Source organism: Dendrobates tinctorius, unplaced genomic scaffold, assembly GCF_039654945.1.
Source record: "Dendrobates tinctorius isolate UK_male_01 unplaced genomic scaffold, ASM3965494v1 ptg000276l, whole genome shotgun sequence".
Lineage (NCBI taxonomy): Eukaryota > Metazoa > Chordata > Amphibia > Anura > Dendrobatidae > Dendrobates > Dendrobates tinctorius.
The window spans coordinates 3356581-3375464 of NW_027361943.1; the positions used below are offsets into that span (position 1 = coordinate 3356581).

An 18884-nucleotide genomic window follows, 5' to 3' on the forward strand; every position below is an offset into this window, starting at 1 on the left:
CCTATTATGATTTTAGCTCTTCATACACAGGAAACATGGTATATTGTGTCGTCCATCTGTCAGATTGTAATTTGGCACTTTTGTGACCGCCCAGTGATATAAGTCAATGTGTTACGTTTGCCCTAATGCCAGAAATATGCCTGCCATAACTGTAGGACCTTTAGGGTATGTTTCCGCGCTCAGTACTTGTTGCGGATTGGATGCTGCGTACAGTTGTAGCGTCCAATCCGCAGTGGCCAGATGTTACAGCATAGTGGATGGGATTTTATGAAATCTCATCTCCACTATGTTTTCAAAGACGCAGGTGGCAGGCCTACATATACGCACATGCGGCACGTCTTTACAGGCCGCAGCATGTCTATTTATCTTGCGGAGACACTCAGTCTCCGTAAGATAAATATCACCGTGTACAGTATGTATAGGATACAGTGATTTCGCATGTGTTGCTGCCTCCCACATTATTCTACAAGCTGTTAACCCTTTTAACCCTTTAGGTGCTTCACGAGAACTAAAGCAATGTGGAAGGAAAAAATGAACATTTTACTTTTTTCACAAAAAAATAACTTTGGAACCAATTTTTTTTACTTTCACAAGGGTATCAGGAGAAAATGGACCATAAAATTTGTTGTGAAATTTCTTATGAGTACGCCTATACCCCATATGTGAGGGAAAGCTACTGTTTGGGCACATAGCAGGGCTCAGCACCGTTTGACTTTTTGAGCACAAAATTGGCTGGAATCAATGGTGGGCGCCATGTCACGATTGGAGACCCCCTGATGTACCTAAACAGTGGAATCCCCCAATTCTAACTTCTAACCTAACCCCAACACACCCCTAACCCTAATCCCGACCCTAATCATAACCCAAACCACAGCCCTAACCCCAACACACAGCTAACCCTAATCCCAATCCTAACCATAACCCTAACACAACCCTAACTGTTGTGAATTCTCTCTCTGGCTTCCCTCTGGTGATTACTGAAGGTAGTGGAGCTGGTCAGATTGACAGAGGGGTTGCGAGTTCTCTTTCTGGACTCCCTCTGGTGGTTACTGGAGGTAGTGGAGCTGATCTGATTGACAGAGGCTTGCCACCTGATGATGAGGAAGACGATTGGAGATCTGGGGTTTCTGATTGGGATTTAAGACAGCTGACTCCCTCTATCCCTGCTGGTGATTTTCTTCCTGTGCCTTCTGAGGTCTGATGTCTCCTGCTCTTTACCTGCATTTTCAGCTAAGTGGTTCATTTGCTATTCTGTTTGCATTTGATCTGGTTTTGTCTGTCTTTGTGCGGGTCAGCTAGCTCCGGCTGGGGCTGTGCTGAATCAACGCCCATGTGTTACTGCATGTGCCAGTTTGTTTTTTCCCGTTATATTGGTCTCTTTTTGTCATGATCCATGTGGGATCATGTCAGATAAAAGCACTAGTAACCTTTTTTTTCCTCTCTCTAAGCTTTGTGCTTAGAGATAGTTTTGCCCCTGGTGGCCAGTATGGTCATTGCACTGGTGTTTTTAGAGATAGTTTTGCCCCCGGTGGTGGTTAGTGTAATTGCACGGGAATCACTAACAGGTGTGTTTACTCAATAAAGGTGTGTCAGTTGTGCTCACTACGTTGGTGATATTGTTGGTCTTTTCCAACCATGCTGGGTGAAGGAAGGAGCTGAGGAGAGTCCAGGACAGCTCAGTCAGAGTCCTGGAGTGGCAGCTATGGTGTCAGCGAGGAGTTCATGTAAAGCATGGTGGAGTGGCAGCTATGGTGTCAGTGTAGAATTCTTGCAAAGCTTGGTGGAGTGGCAGCTATGGTGTAGAGCTGCACTCAGGTGCTGGACTCCATTGCTGGACAGCTGCACTCAGGTGCTGGACAGCTGCACCCAGGTGTTGGACACGGTGGGAGGAAGATGCACTCAGGTGTTTGACTCTGTTGCCTGGAGCAAGTGCATCAGAGCAAAGCTAAGTGTTTCCCTGTTTGTCACTTTTCCTCATATTGGTGTTAGTACAGCGGTGGGGCCAGTGCCTGCACCACCCAGCTCCTTAGTAAGGAATAGGTGTAGGGTGTGCTAGGGTGACAGGTATCCTGATCGGCGACAGGTGAGGAGCCTGTATAGGGAACATTAGGAGTGTTAGGGACACTGACTCAGTGCAGGAGGCCTCCACATCCCCGTTCCCTATCGCAGGGCCCACTGTTGTATATGTTTTCCTATCCCCTGTGTCTTGTTGTATTAGTTTCCGGCCTGCGGGCAGCGTCACACTGGACAATTACACGTGCCGTGTCCTGTTGTATTAGTTACTGGCCTGCTGGCCGTGTCACACAGGACGGGACACATGACACTTTTTGCTTTGCTTTCAGAATATACCAGAGTGCTGAAATAGTGGGGGCGAGGTCGTGCGACTTCAGTGTTTTTGTGCATCAGACGTGTTGGACTTTTTGCAGGGTTTTTTGCGTGATTGCAGACAGTGTCTTTCCTTTCCTGTCCTATCTAATCAGTGTGGGCCCCATAGTTTGTTCAGTCTATTTTTCTGCCTGCGCTTGTGTTTTCATCTTGTCTCACCGAAAATATATGTTTGGGGGCTATCTATTCCTTTGGGGTCTGCTCCGGGGCAGTTTAGATTTCCCCTTTCTTGCTTTAGGCTTAGTTAGCTCTCCGGCTGTGCCGAGGCATCTAGGATCATCGTAGGTACGATCCACGGCTGCTGCTAGTTGTGTGGACAGGATCAGGGGTCTGCATCCACTTAGTTACCAACCTCTCTGGTTTTCTATGGCTTAGCTTGGGCCTCCTATCCTCCTCGGTGCCCATTTATAACACCTAACCTTAACACACCCCTAACCCTAATCCCAACCCTAACCGTAATCCAAGCCATAGCCACAAACATATTCCTAACCACAACCCTAACCCCAACACACCCCTAACCCTAATCCTAACCCTAACCATAACCCTAACACAACCCTACCTTAACAAACCCTTAACCCTAATCCCAACCCTAACTGTAATCCCAACCATAGTCACAACCATAACCCTAACCACAACCCTAACCCCAACACAACCCTAGCCCCAAACCTAACCGTAGTCTCAACCCTAACCTTAGCCCAACCGTAACCCTAGCCCCAATTCTAACCCTAGCCCCACCCTAACGCTAGCCCAACTCTAACCCTAACAATAGCCCCAACCCTAATCCTAATTGAAAAATGGAAATAAATACATTTCTTTAATTTTATTATTTTTACCTAAGGGGGTGATAAAGGGGGGTTTGATTTACTTTTTTTTATTTTGATCACTGTGATAGGGTCTATCACAGTAATCAAAATGAACCAATAGGGAAAATTTCATATTGTTGCCGGGTGCCATTTTATTCCCGGAATAAGTTGTCGACGCCTGGGGGAAAGGACCGTGGGATGCAGGAGGGTTCAGGGACACCGAAGGTACTGGGGGGGTGCTTGGGGGACCCAATTTCTCTCTCATCTGATGTGCTAGATCATATCAGAGGAGAGAGAAATTAATTGGGAAATTAGACAATTTTTATTTTTTTGCGGTCGCCGTTATTCCGTGAATAACGGTGATCGCAACATTGGGGTCAGTAAAAATCGACCCAAATCATGTTCTCCAGGGTCTCAGCTACCCCCAGTAGCCAAGACCTCTGAGAATTTCCAACGCTGGGGGGGGCGCTATAACTTTATTTCTCAGTGCCATTAAAAAGCGGCTGTCACTTCATGACTGGCCCTGTGTGACATGACCCAACAATCGGTCGGTCACTAAACGGTAAAACAAACAAGGGAATACCGGGGAAACAATTACAACTGTGGGCCCTGCTATAGGGAACGGGTAAATGAACACCTCCTGCACTCTCCTGAGGATGTGCCCTGTTCTTACTAACGTCCCTATACAAGTTTTTTCAACCTGTCGCCGAGCAGAATACCTTAGCCCTCACTTGCCCTGCACCTATCCCTAAGTAGGGAATTGGCAAGTGAAGACACTGGTCCCACCACTGCACTAATACAACACAAGGTAAGAATAGACAGACAACAAAAGGAACAGGGTAACAAAAATACGACACTTAGCTTTCTCTGCAGCAATGCACAACACAGCAGAGTAAGGCATGAGATAACAGCATTCACCTGAAGCACCACTGCACCCGCAACCTCCTGTATAACCAACAGGTAGCTGATGCATAAGGTGACCTTTTAAAGGAAGGTGGGTGTGGTCACCACCTGCATCAGCAAACTCACCTGCAACGTAATTACACCAGCGGCCACCGGGGGAAAAAACAGACAGTAACCCCCGATGACCAGAAAGGAAAAATGTTTATATGTGAGAATCCAGATCTGCCACAGATCCAAAAATGGATCATGACAGTGGCTCTGAGGAATAAGTACCCTTAACTGCTGCCATTAAAAGGCGTATCAGCAGTCGTTAAGAGGTTAATCAAATGTACCTAGAATGAGAAAGAAAAACAACTCTTTACCCCTTCTCTGAGTAGTCTTGTACATAAGTTTTAATTCAGGATTATGTAGGATTATGTAGAACATGAATAAAGTACTAATGCATTTTTATTCTGTCCCAAGCAAAGCTGAAAGTAGAAAATGTCTAAGTTTGGGGCTACATGCAAACATGTGTCGTGTCACAGCGAATCTCAGACAGGTCATTTGAGCAAAAACATTTGCATCACATGTCTTCAATTTGCTGTCACACAACTATTTTAGAGCTGCGCTTAGGCTGTACAAATTGTATACAGTATGCAGATAATTCGTGGTTGCAAGGAATTTGCATTGATGTCATTGGTGGCAAAGTCACATGTGACTTGTGACCTGTGGCCAAAAATCTGCTGTGTCGTGTTAGATTGCAGATAAAAACATAAGTCTCACTGACAATCATTAGATGTGACCTGGCAGTCTAACTTTGTGTGCCCACAGTGAGTTTTTTGTGTGTTTTTGCAGCGGAAATGGTTCAAAAATGCTATGGAATCTTTATACCAGCTAATTCAATGAGAATGATCAGTAATTTTTGAGTATTTGCAGTACGTTTTTTTTCTGCAGCATGTCAATTCTTTGTGCGAATTTTTAGCAGCTTTCACCCCTTTGTCTTCAATTGAATCAGTCAAATCAGCAGCATAAAAGTAAGTATAAAAATGTTTGCGGATTTGGTGACTTTTTGCTTGCATTTTTACGGGCTTCTTATGATGTTTCTCACTCTGTCTTCTGTGTGACAGCATGGGAAACACCAGCGCGACAGTTCTGATCGGCGGTAATGTTACTGCTGGTAGATTGTTACAGTCGACAGAGTGCTGTGGGGTTATACTGTCAGATGTCAGCATGACCCCGCAGCTGTGAGTATGATTCGTAGTAAAAAGCTTTCTGCAGGTCAGCAGGCGTCGGCTGATGAGACACTACTACTCCCATCAGGCTACGTCTGCTATCACTGATAACAGTGATAGCAGGATCTGCTGATGGGAGAAGTAGTCTCCCATCAGCCGGCGCCTGTGCTCAAACTTAAAAAAAAGAAAAAAAAGACAAAACATGTAAAATAATTAAATACATTTTCAAATAAAAAAATTATCCTCACCTAAATCCAAATCCCCCAATGCCAATGTCTCCTGTAAACAGTCAAAAATAATAAACAATCATATACTCTACTGTCCTCTGTAGTCCACGTAATCCAGAGTGTCCTACAGAGATCTCACTCATAGAAGAGTCACATTGGGAGATGTGACTACTCTAAACGGCAGTCGGCGATACACTGAGCGTCATCTCTCCCACAGTGTATAGTGTTGATCTTCCATGAGAGAGGTCACAAGAGTTCATCAGCTGATGAGCTCCGGTGATCTCACTTATGGCACCACTGCTACATGGGAACGTTCTCATGTAGCGGTGGTGCCATATGTGAGATCACCAGGGCTCATTAGCTGATGAACTCGTGTGACCTCTCTCATTGCAGCTCAGTGCTGCACACTGCAGGAGAGATTACATGCTCCTGTCAGTGTGTAGTCAGCTGTCCTTGAGAGTGTAACTGCTGTGTAACTATCAGTGACTGCTCTCAAAGTCATCTGGATCGTTGTGGGACATTATGGATTATCTTCTCCGTAGACAGGTAAGGAATATTTTTGTTTATTTTATTTTTGGTACAGGAGACCATGGCTTCAGTTGATTGATCGATGTTGTGAGTATGATTTAATTTGGATTCAATAAAGCAGTCTGTGTAATTATTTCATATAAAGGACTTTATTCTGGATGTGTGTTTTTTTATAATATCACTATGGGGTTAGTAATGGAGCCGTCTTATAGACACCTCTCTATTACTAACCTCTTGGCTTATATTCACTTGCCAATATAAAGATGACATCAACCCCTCCAATGATCACTCAACTGGCAACCACACCAGGGAAAGTGGTAAGAGCAAAGTTAAGTGCCAAAATTGGCGCATCTTGTGCAATGATACAATGTGCACTGTGATGTGCATTTTGATACAATACTGTGTAAAATACTGATGATACAATCACTCACACACCTACTATTCATGGTGGGGTAGTTGCCTAGTATTATACAGTGTGAGGCAGCGACCGGTGTCATATATGAGGATCGCTATATGTCCCCCAGAATGCACACAGTAGCATATTGAGGCAGTGGAAGTGGACTGCAGTCACAAGCATAGCTGTGATTGCAATGTAAACTAAAAGTAAATGTTGGTCTTGGACAAGCTATTTGTTCAAGACAGATTTAAGAAAACTTGCCATGAGCTTTTATTTTTGAAATGGACTATAGGATGGTAGTGGGGCTGTCCGTTTCCTTCCAGGCCGGGTTTTCTATATGGCCTACGGCCACAGGTTCCTTGTAAAAACCCCTGCAGCAGAGGATTGGGTGTGTCAGTTTCGTTTTGCAAGCGTTCAGAGCAGAAGGCTCTGCAGAGCTCAACCTGTGTAAAGCAACACAGAACCTAGCAGAGCCCAAAAGGCCTGGCACTCCTCAGCATACACAGCGGTGAATTCGCCTACGCCAACTGGTTACGGACCATCTTGTTTTCCCGGATGTGATCCAGAGAATACCTTCTGAGTTCCAGTGTAAATTTTCTTTGGACATTAAAAGACTTTGTTTTGAACTTTTCCTGGGTCAATGCCACTGCCTGTCTGTCACACTGCACCAAACCCGCTGCACTACATTTGGTTGGAAAATGCGGGCAGTGTGAACTGAGGCATACTTCAAAGAGTGCTGCATGTCGGTGATCAGGCCTGCAGCGCTGGAGCCAAAGCCTGCTGCCTGCTGACAAGATGGAGGAAAAACTAAGACAGTTGGCTGTCTCTCAAGCGGAAGTTGCAGGAGTTTTAGCAGCAGCAGCAAACCAACAATTTGATTCTGCAACAGATTGTGGCTCTACGTGAGATGTCCTCCACAGTGACAACAGTCCATTCAGAGGCATGGCACAAAGTCTGGTCAGCGCTGAGGAACATAGGTCCTGATGACGACATGGAGGCCTTCCTCACCATCTTCAAGCTCACTGCAGAGCGTAAGAGCTTGGCGTGTTCCCAGTGGGCTGAAGTGGTGGCCCCCTTCCTGACGGGAGATGCCCAGAAAGCCTACCTGGACCACAGTCAGGACGATGTCCTGGACTATGGGAAATTGAAAGGTGAGATCCTTGCCCGACTGGGGGTTAACACTTATGTATGTGCACAATGGGTATTCCAATGGTCTTTTGTAGTATTTTCCTGCCAGGTCACAGGCCTATGACTTGTTGCAGCTGGTAAAAAAATGGCTCCAGCCTGAGACCTTAACCCCGTTCCAGATGGTAGAGAGGGTGGTGGTCGACCGGCTGGGGAGGGCTCTGCCAGCAGGTATACAGCGTTGGGTGGGACAAGGGGGACCTGAGCACTCTGAACCAGGTGGTTGGACTGGTTAAGTGGTATACGGCCACTCAGGACTTTATACGGGACACTGCTTCACTTCAACTTTATCTTCCAAAAGGTAGGGGAGAAAACAAGGGGAACTGCTACCTTGGATCTAATCCTTATAAACAGGGAGGAAATGGTTGAGGAGGGAAAAGTGGCTGGGACCTTAGGAGGTAGCGACCATGCTATTTTAGAATTTTGGATAACTAGAGGCGGAAGACCTGTGACGACTCAGACATCAAGGATAGATTTCAGAAAGGCAGATTTTAAGGGATTCAGAAAGAGAATTGGAGGGATCCAATGGCTTGATATCCTTAAAGACAAAAATGTCCAGGAAGGATGGGAAATCTTGAAAAATGAAATTCTCAAAGCACAGTTGATTAGATATTAGAAAAAACTTTTTGACAGTTAGAGTGATCAATGAGTGGAACAGGCTGCCACGAGAAGTGGTGAGTTTTCCTTCAATGGAAGTCTTCAAACAGAGGCTGGACAGACATCTGACTGGGATGATTTAGCGAATCCTGCTTTGAGCAGGGGGTTGGACCAGATGGCCCAGGAGGTCCCTTCCAACTCTACGATTCTATGATTCTATGATTCAGCTGTCACGACGGGCACCACCAATCCAGGAGACTGGGAAAAGTCCACAATCCTCTGTTGGGGCTAATCAGAACCCATTGTGCTAATTCCAAAGCCAGATGGGTTGTTACGATTCTGTAATGACTCCAGAAAATTAAATGAGGTATCAAAATTTGACCTCTATCCAATGCCCCGGGAAGACGAGCTAATTGAGAGACTGGGGGAGGCCCAGTACTTCATCATGCTCAATCTCACCAAAGGGTACTGGCAGGTCCCATTAACAGAATTGGCGAAAGAAAAGACCACTTTTATAAAGCCAGAGGGTCTCTATCAATGTGTCGTCTTACCTTTTGGATTACATGGGGCTCCGGCCACATTCCAGAGGCTGATGAACATAGTGTTAGTGCCCCATGGGAAATACACGTCGGCATATTTAGATGACACAGTCATCTTTAGCGTAGATTGGAATACCAACCTGTCTCAGGTACAAGCAGTGCTGGAGTTTCTCAGAATCGTGAGGCTAACAGTGAACCCAAAGAAATATGCGATAGGACTCACGGAATCCTGGTACTTAGGTTACATGATCAGCCGCGGGGTTATCAAACCCCAAGTAAACAAGATCGAGATAATTCAAAACTGGCCCAAGCTGTTAAATACCAAAGAGATGAGGGCATTCCTTGGCATCATTGGGTACTTGGTTAATACCCGATTTTGCTGGGAAAACGGCACCCCTATCTGACCTGTTAAAAAGTAAGAAGTTGGTGATGGTCCAGTGGAATCCTCAAGTGGAGGAAGCATTCCAGTCCCTGAAGTCAGTGTTGTGTGGACAGCCGGTCCTCATCAGCCCCAATGTCAAGAAAATCTTCATCGTGCAAACTGATGCCTCAGAGGTAGGCCTAGGAGCGGTGCTGTCGCAAGAGGTGAACGGGGATTAACACCCAATCACTTACTTGAGTAGGAAACTGACCATGGCAGAGAAAAATTATAGCGAAGTGGAGAAGGAGTACTTGGCGATTAAGTGGGCCTTGGAGTCCCTACGCTACTATTTGCTCAGGCGTTTGTTTCATTTAGTAACGGACCACTCACTCCTCATCTGGATGAGAAATGCAAAAGAGAGGAATGCTCGAATCATCCAATGGTTGCTGTCCTTACAAAACTTTAGTTTCTCAGTGGAGCATCGGGCGAGGAAGTCACAGGGAAATGCGTATGCCCTGTCACGGGCCCACTGTAAGGTGACAAATGTTCAACCCCACAAGTTTGAACAGAGGGGGGTATGTGAGGCAGTGACCTGTGTCATATACGAGGTTCGCTATGTGTCCCCCAGGATGCGCACAGTAGCATATTGAGGCCACGGGACTACATTGCAGTCACAGGCATAGCTGTGATTGCAATGCAAACTAAAAGTGTTGGTCTTGGGCAAGCTATTTGTCCAAAGCAGATTTAAGAAAACCTGCCATGGGCTTTTATTTTTTAAATGGACTACAGGATGGCAGTGGGGCAGTCCGTTTCCTTCCCGGCTGGGTATTCCATGTGGCCTACGGCCACAGGTTCCTTGTAAAAACCCCTGAAGCAGAGGGTTGGGTGTGTCAGTTTGGTTTTGCAAGCGTGCAGAGCAGAAGACTCTACAGAGCTCAACCTATGTGAAGCAGCACAGAGCCTAGCAGAGCCCAAAAGGCCTGGCTCCCCTCAACGTACAAGGCGGTGCAGTCGCCTACAGCAACTGGTCCCGGTTACAGACTATCTTGTTTTCCCGGCTGCGATCCGGAGTATACCTTCTGAGTTCCACTGTAAGTTTTTTTGGACGTTAAAAGACTTGTTCCGAACTTTTCCTGGGTCACTGCCTGTCTGTCACACTGCACCAACTCCGCTGCACTACAACAGTCATGGCCAAAAGTGTTGGCACCTTTGAAATTGTTCCAGAAAATGAAGTATTTCTCCAAGAAAATTATTATTGCAATTACACAAGTTTTGTTGTATATATGTTTATTTCCTTTGTGTGTACTAGAACAACAACACAAAAGAATACTGAGAAAAAAGGCAAATTGCACATAGCTTCACACAAAATCCCCAAAATGGGCCAGACAAAATTGTTGGCACCCTCAGCTTAATATTGTAATAGTTGTATACTCATTGTAATAAATAACTGCAATCAATCGCTTCCTATACCCATCAACAAGCTTCTTAAGGTACTGTCACACTTAGCGATGCACCAGCGATCCCGACCAGCGATATGACGCAGTCAGGATCGCTAAGTGGTCGCTAGTGAGCTGCCACACAGGCATATCTCACCAGCGACATAGCAGCGGACGGGGGTCACTACATACCTGTCAGATGAGGCAATCCTGATGTCCTCCCGCCCACGTCCAAGCGTCGCTCGTCGGCGCCACAGGAAGCCCAGCAGGAAGCTGACTACGAGAAACGGTCCCGGACGTTCTCGCGCGATCAGCAAAAATCAGCGGGGGAGCCGGTCGGATGTAAGTATCAGACATAGCGATATCGCTAGCAATATCGCTGCTACGTCACAAAACCAGTGACATTACAGCGATATTGCTAGCGATATCACTTAGTGTGACAGGGCCTTTACACCAATCAACTGGAATTTTGGACCACTCTTCTTTTGCAAACTGCTCCAGGTCTCTCATATTTAAAGGGTGTCTTCACCCAACAACAATTTTAAGATCTCTCCACGGGTGTTTAATGGGATTTACATCCGGACTCATTGCTAGCCACTTCAGAACTCTCCATTGCTTTGTTTATATCCATTTCTGAGTGCTTCTTGAAGTATCAAACAAAAAAGCCAAGAAGCCAGCACTGCCTATGGTCAGCACGCAATACATTAAGTGCACATGCACATATTAGTTTCTAACTGTACTTTAAAATAAGACATTTAGCAAACAATTGATCAATTGTTTGAGCCACCCCGCCATGTCAAGGCATTCTCATATGGGGCAGTCCTACTCTACATTTTCATATTCACTGTGCCAGTACAGCCTCCTAAATGTATTAAAAGCAAGACTGTACCCAAAGCATTTCTGAATCACTCCTGTGGAGCCAGAAGGGCAAGCGCAGATAAAGGCCGACCAGGTCCGGACATGGACATTTCAGATCTGACCTCCACACTGCCAAACCAGCAACCATAGATGAAGGGTGAAACAGGCCCAGAACAGGTGCAATATCAAATAGAGCCTGAGGGAGGGTAGGGCTGCTGTATGTGTGTACAGCAGCCTAGATTAATCACAATAAAGACAGATAGAATGGCGTGCATCACCAAACACGCACGGCAAAAAGTGGGGTTCAGCCACAAACCAAATAACAAACAAAAACGCCAAGAAGCCAGCTCTGTCTAGGGTAATCTGCACTTGCCCTTCTGGAGCCACAGGAGTGATTCAGAAATGCTTCGGGTACGTTTGCATTTTATACAGTCTTGCTTTTAATACATTTAGGAGGCCGTAATGGAACAGCAAATATAAAAAACGTAGAGTAGGACTGCCCTATATAAGAATGCCTTGGCGTGGCGGGGTGGCTCAAAGAATTGATCAATTGTTTGCTAAATGTCTCATTTTAAAGTACAGTTAGAAACTAATATGTGCATGAGCACTTTATGCATTGAGTGATGACCATAGGCAGCGCTGGCTTCTTGGCTTTTTTATTTGTTATTGGTTTGTGGCTGACCCCCACTTTTTGCCGTGCGTGCTTGGTAATGCATGCCATTCTGTCTTTATTGTGATTGATCTAGGTTGCTGTACACATATACAGCAGGCCTACCCTCCTCCAGGCTCTATTTGATTATGCACCTTTGTCTGGGCCTGTTTCACCCTTCATCTATGGTTGCTGGTTTGGCAGAGTGGAGGTCAGATTTGAAATGCCCATGTCCGGACCTGGTCGTCCTTTATCTGTGCTTGCCCTTCTGGCACCACGGGAGTGATTCAGAAATGCTTCGGGTACGTTTGCATTTTATACAATCTTGCTTTTAATACATTTAGGAGGCTGTAATGGCACAGCAAATATAAAAAACATAGAGTAGGACTTCCCCATATGAGAATGCCTTGGCGTGGCAGGGTGAATTGATCAATTGTTTGCTAAATGTCTCATTTTAAAGTACAGTTAGAAACTAATATGTGCATGTGCACTTTATGCATTGCGTGCTGACCATAGGCAGTGCTGGCTTCTTGGCTTTTTTGCTTCTTGAAGTATGTTTGGGGTCATTGTCCTGCTGGAAGACCCATTACCTAGGATGCAAACCCAGCTTTCTGACACTAGGCACTACATTGTGACCCAAAGTCCTTTGGTAATTTTCAGGACAGCTCAAATTTCTTTGGAACTTGATTGGAGCTGCTTATCCATCATCTGGATTACCCTTTATTGCAACCTTCCATCTTTTTTTCTCTGCCGTCCACGTCCAGGGTGAATAGCTATAGTGACACCATGGTGACAGGAACATCAAGATTTCTGGAGATGGACTTGTAACCTTGAGATTGTTGTTATTTTTCAACAATTTTGGTTCTCAAGTCTACAGACAGTTCTTTCTGCTCTCCATGTTTAGTGTGGCATACACAATGCAAAGATTGTATTTATCTGGTTTCAGGTGAGATTTTCACTTGTTACTTGCCACAGGTCAATTTGAATGAGCATCACGTTTGAAACAAAGTTGTTTACCTGCAATTTTGAAAACGTGCCAACAATTTTGCTTGGCCATTTTTTGGGGTTTTGTGTGAAATTATGTCCAATTTGTCTGTTTTTTTTGTGTTGTTCCAATATACACAAAGGAAATAAACATGTGGGTAACAAAACATGTGTAATTGCAATAATTTTTTTACAGAAATACCTAATTTTCTGGAACAATTTCAAGGGTGCCAGCACTTTCGGCCATGACTGTAAATGCACACAGATAAGGTATGTATAGGGTGCTGGTCACACAGATACAGGTGCATCTCACAAAATTAGAATATCATCAAAAAGTTAATTTATTTCAGTTCTTCAATACAAAAAGTGAAGCTCATATATTAGATAGAGTCATTACAAACAGAGTGATTTACTTCAAGTGTTTATTTCAGTTAAAGTTAATGATTATGGCTTACAGCTAATGAAAACCCAAATGTCATTATCTCAGTAAATTATAATACTTTATAACACCAGCTAGAAAAAATTGTTTTAAAATTCGAAATGTTGGCCTACTGGGGTTAAGGTTAGATGAGTTTGCTGGCCAATCAACACAGTGATACTGTTGTTTTTAAACCAGGAATTGGTTCTTTTGGCAGTGTGGACAGGTGCCAAGTCCTGCTTGAGAATGAAATGTCCATCTCCTAAAAGCTTGTCTGCAGTTGGAAGCATGAAGTGCTCTAAAATTTCCTGGTAGATGGCTGCGCTGACGTTGGTATTGATAAAACACAGTGGACCTACTCCAGCAGATGACATGGCTCCCGAAACCATCATTGATTGTGGATACTTCACACTAGACCTTGGAAATCAAGATCCCAAAGTCTGGAGGAAGAGTGGAGAGGCATGCAGTCCAAGCTGCTTGAGGTCTCATGTGAGGTTTCCACAATCAGTGATTGTTCCTCGTAGGACATACTTTATAGTCCGCTCACTATCCTGGTAGTTCTTCTCTGAACTTGCTCCAGTTTTTCAATGTCTTTTTTAAAATGTGGTGCCCAGAACTGGACACAGTATTCCAGATGCGGCCTGACCAAGGAGGAGTAGAAGGGGATAATTACTTCACATGATCTAGGCTCTATGTGTCATGATCCAGTGTTGGATCTGGCGGTATTAAAATCACTGGGTGAACTTTTTTTACTTTGGAAAGTTCCAAGGTGTCTTGACTGTCCCCGGTGGTGGTTTTGATATTGCACTTTAGGTTTTTGTGCACTTAATCATGTATCTGGTGTGACACGCTATAAAGGTGTGCAAGGGGGGTGCAATCACTGTTGGTGATAGTTGTTCATTTGCAACCAACCTTGGTGGTGGAAGGAGCTGGAGAGATTGCTCAGCTCAGTCTGAGTCCTGGTGTGGAAGGAGTCACAGAAGGGAGTTCTTTGCAGCGCTGACTGAACTTGGTGGCAGCTATTCAGGAGGAAGGCTGCAGTCGGTTGCTGGACTCTGTGCTGGAGCATTTGCACAGAGAGAGCTAAGTTTTCTATTTCCCCTGTTTGTGACTTTCCTTATGTGTGATCTAGTGCAGTGGTGGGATTAGTTTCCGCACCGGCCAATGCCCTAGCGAGGGACTAGGTTCAGGGCGAGTCAGGGCATAAGGTTCGCGTGCGGCGACAGGTGAGGAGCCTGTATAGGGAACGTAAGGAGTGTAGGGACGCTGCCTCAGGGGAGCTCAGGAGGTCTCCACGTCCCTATTTCCTATTACAGGGCCCACCACTGTAATTGTTCCTGTGTTTCCCCTTATTATTTAAATTCGCCAGCTGGAGGCGGGGTATCCATTTTTACGTGTACTTTTTAAATTCGCCAGCTGGAGGCAGTGTGTCCGGCTGCACGTCCCGGTATTATTTAAATTCGCCCCGCTGGAGGCGCTGTATCCAGGGTCACGTGTGTCATAAATTCGCCCTGCTGGAGGCGCTGTGTCCAGTCACACGTTGACCATTACACTATGCTTCTCTTAATACATCCAAGAACTGTGTTTGCCGATTTTGCTGCTGCATCACACTGCTGACTCATGTGCAGTCTGTGATCTATTAATTTACCCAAGTCTTTTTCACACGTGCTGTTGTTAGTTCTCACTTAGACTTCTCACACTGCTATCCACAATGTCTAATCTAAAACTGGAGATATCAGTGGGACTGAGGTAAGAAGAGGCTGCTCACACTCCTGTCCACCATGTGTTTTTGAGCTTATACTAGAGATACCAGAAGTGCTGAGGTAAGAAGAGGTTTCTCACACTGCTGCACACCCTGTATTTTTGAGCATATACTGGAGGTGCTGAGGTAAAAAGAGGCCACTCAGTGCTGTCCACCATGTCTTTGTGATCCAATACTATAGATACCAGGAGTGGTGAGGTAATAAAAGGTTGCTCATACTGATATCCATCCTGTTTTTCTTATCTAGTACTGGAGATGCCAGGGCTGCTGAAGTAAAAAGAAGATAATCACATAGCTATCCACCCTGAGTTGCTGATCTAATACTGGAGATACCAGGAGTGCTAAGGAAAAAAAGGCTGCTCACACTGCTTTCCCCAATGTCTTTCTGATCATATATTGGAAATAGCTGGGGTGCTGAGATAAGAAGGTCTTGCCCACACTGCTGTCCAACCTGTTTCTTATCTAATACTGGCTATACCCTGCCTTGTTCTCTCAAGGTCACAGCAGCTAAGCTTCTGTCCTATTAGCATTCTAGGAAAAGTTTCTGTCAGTGTAAAAAAGCAGTGGCCATTTTAATTTTAAATTGATAACCACCCTAGCCAAAACAATTGGGATTTGCTTATTAAAAGTATTTAGGAATGTATTTATAATTACATTTCTTTTAGATATTTGTATTTTTAGAATTCCAGAGATCTCCCTTTAGGTCCTGATCAGAGGTTCATCAGAAAAAAAGAAATAGGAAGTGTCACTTACTAGTGGAAAGGCAAACTGATTTTAGTTTTTTAAAAGGGATTATCCGGGATTTGAGTTTTTTTGACTATGGTGCTAAGAATTTACTTGCTTGTTCTGCCCTGGAACAATGTGTTTCCGCTCATGTGGCGATTTCACGGCTTCATTTGATTTCACATCAACAGTACAGTACCGGTCTGCTCTGTTGATGGGGCATCACTATCAATATCATGCTTGCTGTCAAGCCCCATGGTATCAGCAGTGAGGCCCCTTCGACAGAGTACTACAGAAGAGAAGAAGCTGCGCTGTCGACATGACATCACTGAAAGCAAGATCAGTACCTGACCGCTCTAAGCTGGATCATATCATCGCAGGACAGAACAGTCAGCCATTTAGCAGCTATCTGCTGGTAAGTTCTTTTCCCCAAAGTCCAGGATAAATAATTTGCAGACACAAGTTAAAGAATACTTTACTTGCACCAGTGGCGGATTATAATGAGGTCAATTTGGGCAGTTGCCCCGGGCCCAGTGGGGTTAAGGGGCCCACAGCCCAGGCCAGTAAATTGCCCCATTATAATCCGCCACCGCGCAGGGCCGGATTAAAGGCAGGGCAGGCGGGGCTTCAGCCCCGGGGCCCCCACCACAAGAGCTTCTAAGGGGGCCCCCACCACATTCCTGCTGGCTGCTGCAATGGCACTCCATCTTCTCCCCACCTAAAAGTGAGTGACCGTGGGGGCGGCATTATGTGCTCTGCTACCAGCAGCATCTACAAGTAGCGTGAACGCTGATGCTGCTGGTAGCGTGCAAAGGCTTGTGATGAGATCACAGGAGGTAAGGTGTCAGGGCCCCCGATCATGTGACCCCTGTCTCCTCCCCTCCTGTGACCTCATGACAGGTCCTGTGCGCACAGCACAGAGCACTGAGAGCAGCCATGTATGTGGAGTGCGGCTCTGCGGGTGGAGGTCGGTGCTGGAGGCCCCATTATTCTCTATGTAGAGTGTGGCTCTACGATTCGTGACCCCCGTCACGTGACGAGGGGGGCCCACAGAGTTTGAACTGCCCCGGGCCCTGGCTACCCTTAATCCACCCCTGACTTGCACCTACAGTTAGTATCCTTGATGCATTAGGAGGTCTCTCAAGAATGGAAACCATTTTTTCTAAGACTCTTTGGTGGTAATATAATTGGCAATATCTGCCCTGTTCTGCCAGATTTTTGCCAAGTAGAGTAGAGTAAGCTGATAAGATGCTGTACCCAACTTTTCATTATTTTTACCATTAATGTTAATGAAAACATGGATCAAATAAAAAGCATCAAAGAGACCTTTCCAAAATATTATCAGTGCAAGTCCAAGGTGTGACACTCTGCCCTAACAGTTTCATTCATGAGGAGATGTAGGGCCCTTTTTTTATAACTTATTACTATAGGTCCGGAAACCCCCAGTAACGCATTTTCAAAATGTTCTCACATACCTTTATAACATCTAAGAAAGTAGATATATATGTAAAAATTGTTATGACTCTAGCCCTGATTATCCTTTTTAACACTTGAATGCTTACCTTTTACCCATCCAATAAGTACCATGACAACCCAGCCATGGTGGTAGTGGTGATGGGCATGGTGAATTCCAATGGCAATTTTGCGTACACGGACTACTTCTTTCATACCAACAAAGACAAGTTTCACTGGTAAAAAGCTGACACACTTGTAGAAGAGATTCAGGGGGCAGAAAAACATGAGGTACCTGTAAAAATTAGAAAATCTGTCATTTTATAACTGTAGACATCAATATTAAGAGCTCTTCAATTATAACAACAGAGAAGCATTTAAAGGGGTTCTCCACCAATGGTATTTCTTGCTTCACTCTCTTTAGTGAATAAACTTGAGTTTCTACTGATACTCTCTACACTGTGTGACAAAGTCACTGGTAAAGTACTGAAGGGGAGATATGTGTCACTACTCTTAATGGCATTAGTGATGTGAAATCCAGAGTATTTTCTTCCAGCACATTAAGTGTTTTGAAGATTTAGCTAAGTTGCATAAATGGGCTAGCTTTTATGTGGACACACATAGAGTGGGTGGGAGGATGTCCACCTTGTCTCCACCTGCAGAGCAGTCACCGCCGTGTGCTGACAGGAACTGTGTAATGTCACAGTCACGTGTTCAGTCAAACGGGGGGAGTCACATGGTCTGGGGCTTAAATAGCTGGGCTCCAGAGGCAGTCTTTGCTCAGCAGGACTGGAGAGATGATTCTCCAGTGGCTTTGTGTCCTGAGGAGGAAAGACTGAACTTATGTTGCTCCAGAGCAGGATGTTACCCGCAAACGTATGGACTCTGTTACAGCATTTTGTTTTCTTTGTTGTTTTCCTGTTTTTGCCTGAAGGGCTTTGCTTTCTTTCCCCTTCTTGTTGATTTATGCTGCTATATAATAAACCAACTGAAGACTTAAAGAGACAGTGTTCCTGCTTTCTACCTCCATGTACTGCCAAGTAAATTGAACAACCACAACTGGCATTGAAGTACCTTCAAAAGGGATCAAAGAGCCACTTCCACAACACTGCTTCATTATCTATACGGGGACAGACTCACTTCTATGTTTACGCTATTTTTGCCTTTGTGACATGGCAGGGGTTTTTTTTGTTTCTTCTTCTTTTTTTTTCATTCCTGTCTTCAGAGAGTCATAAAGAGGTTGTTCAAAAACAAAAGTGAATTTCATATGAAATTTATAACTATTTAATTCAATAACTTTTATGGAAGGAGTTCTAAGTTCTTATACAAAATTATGGAAAAGGTAGGAAATGCAGTAAAATAATAAATGTGTTATTTACCTGTCTGTTTGTTTATTGAAAAACCAGGCTTTATGGAAAAAACAATATTTATGTAGATATTTTACAGCATTACCACCTTTGACCCTA

General features: G+C 44.8%; 1 protein-coding gene across 1 annotated transcript in view; it reads right to left on the minus strand.

The window, feature by feature from the left end:
• The window catches only part of TMEM38A (transmembrane protein 38A), a 119145-nt gene that overhangs the window by 18728 nt on the left and 81533 nt on the right, over positions 1 to 18884 (minus strand). The window contains exon 3 of the mRNA XM_073559846.1: positions 17529 to 17713. Coding sequence (XP_073415947.1) covers positions 17529 to 17713 — 185 coding nt within the window. The remainder of the gene's footprint in view (positions 1 to 17528; positions 17714 to 18884) is intronic.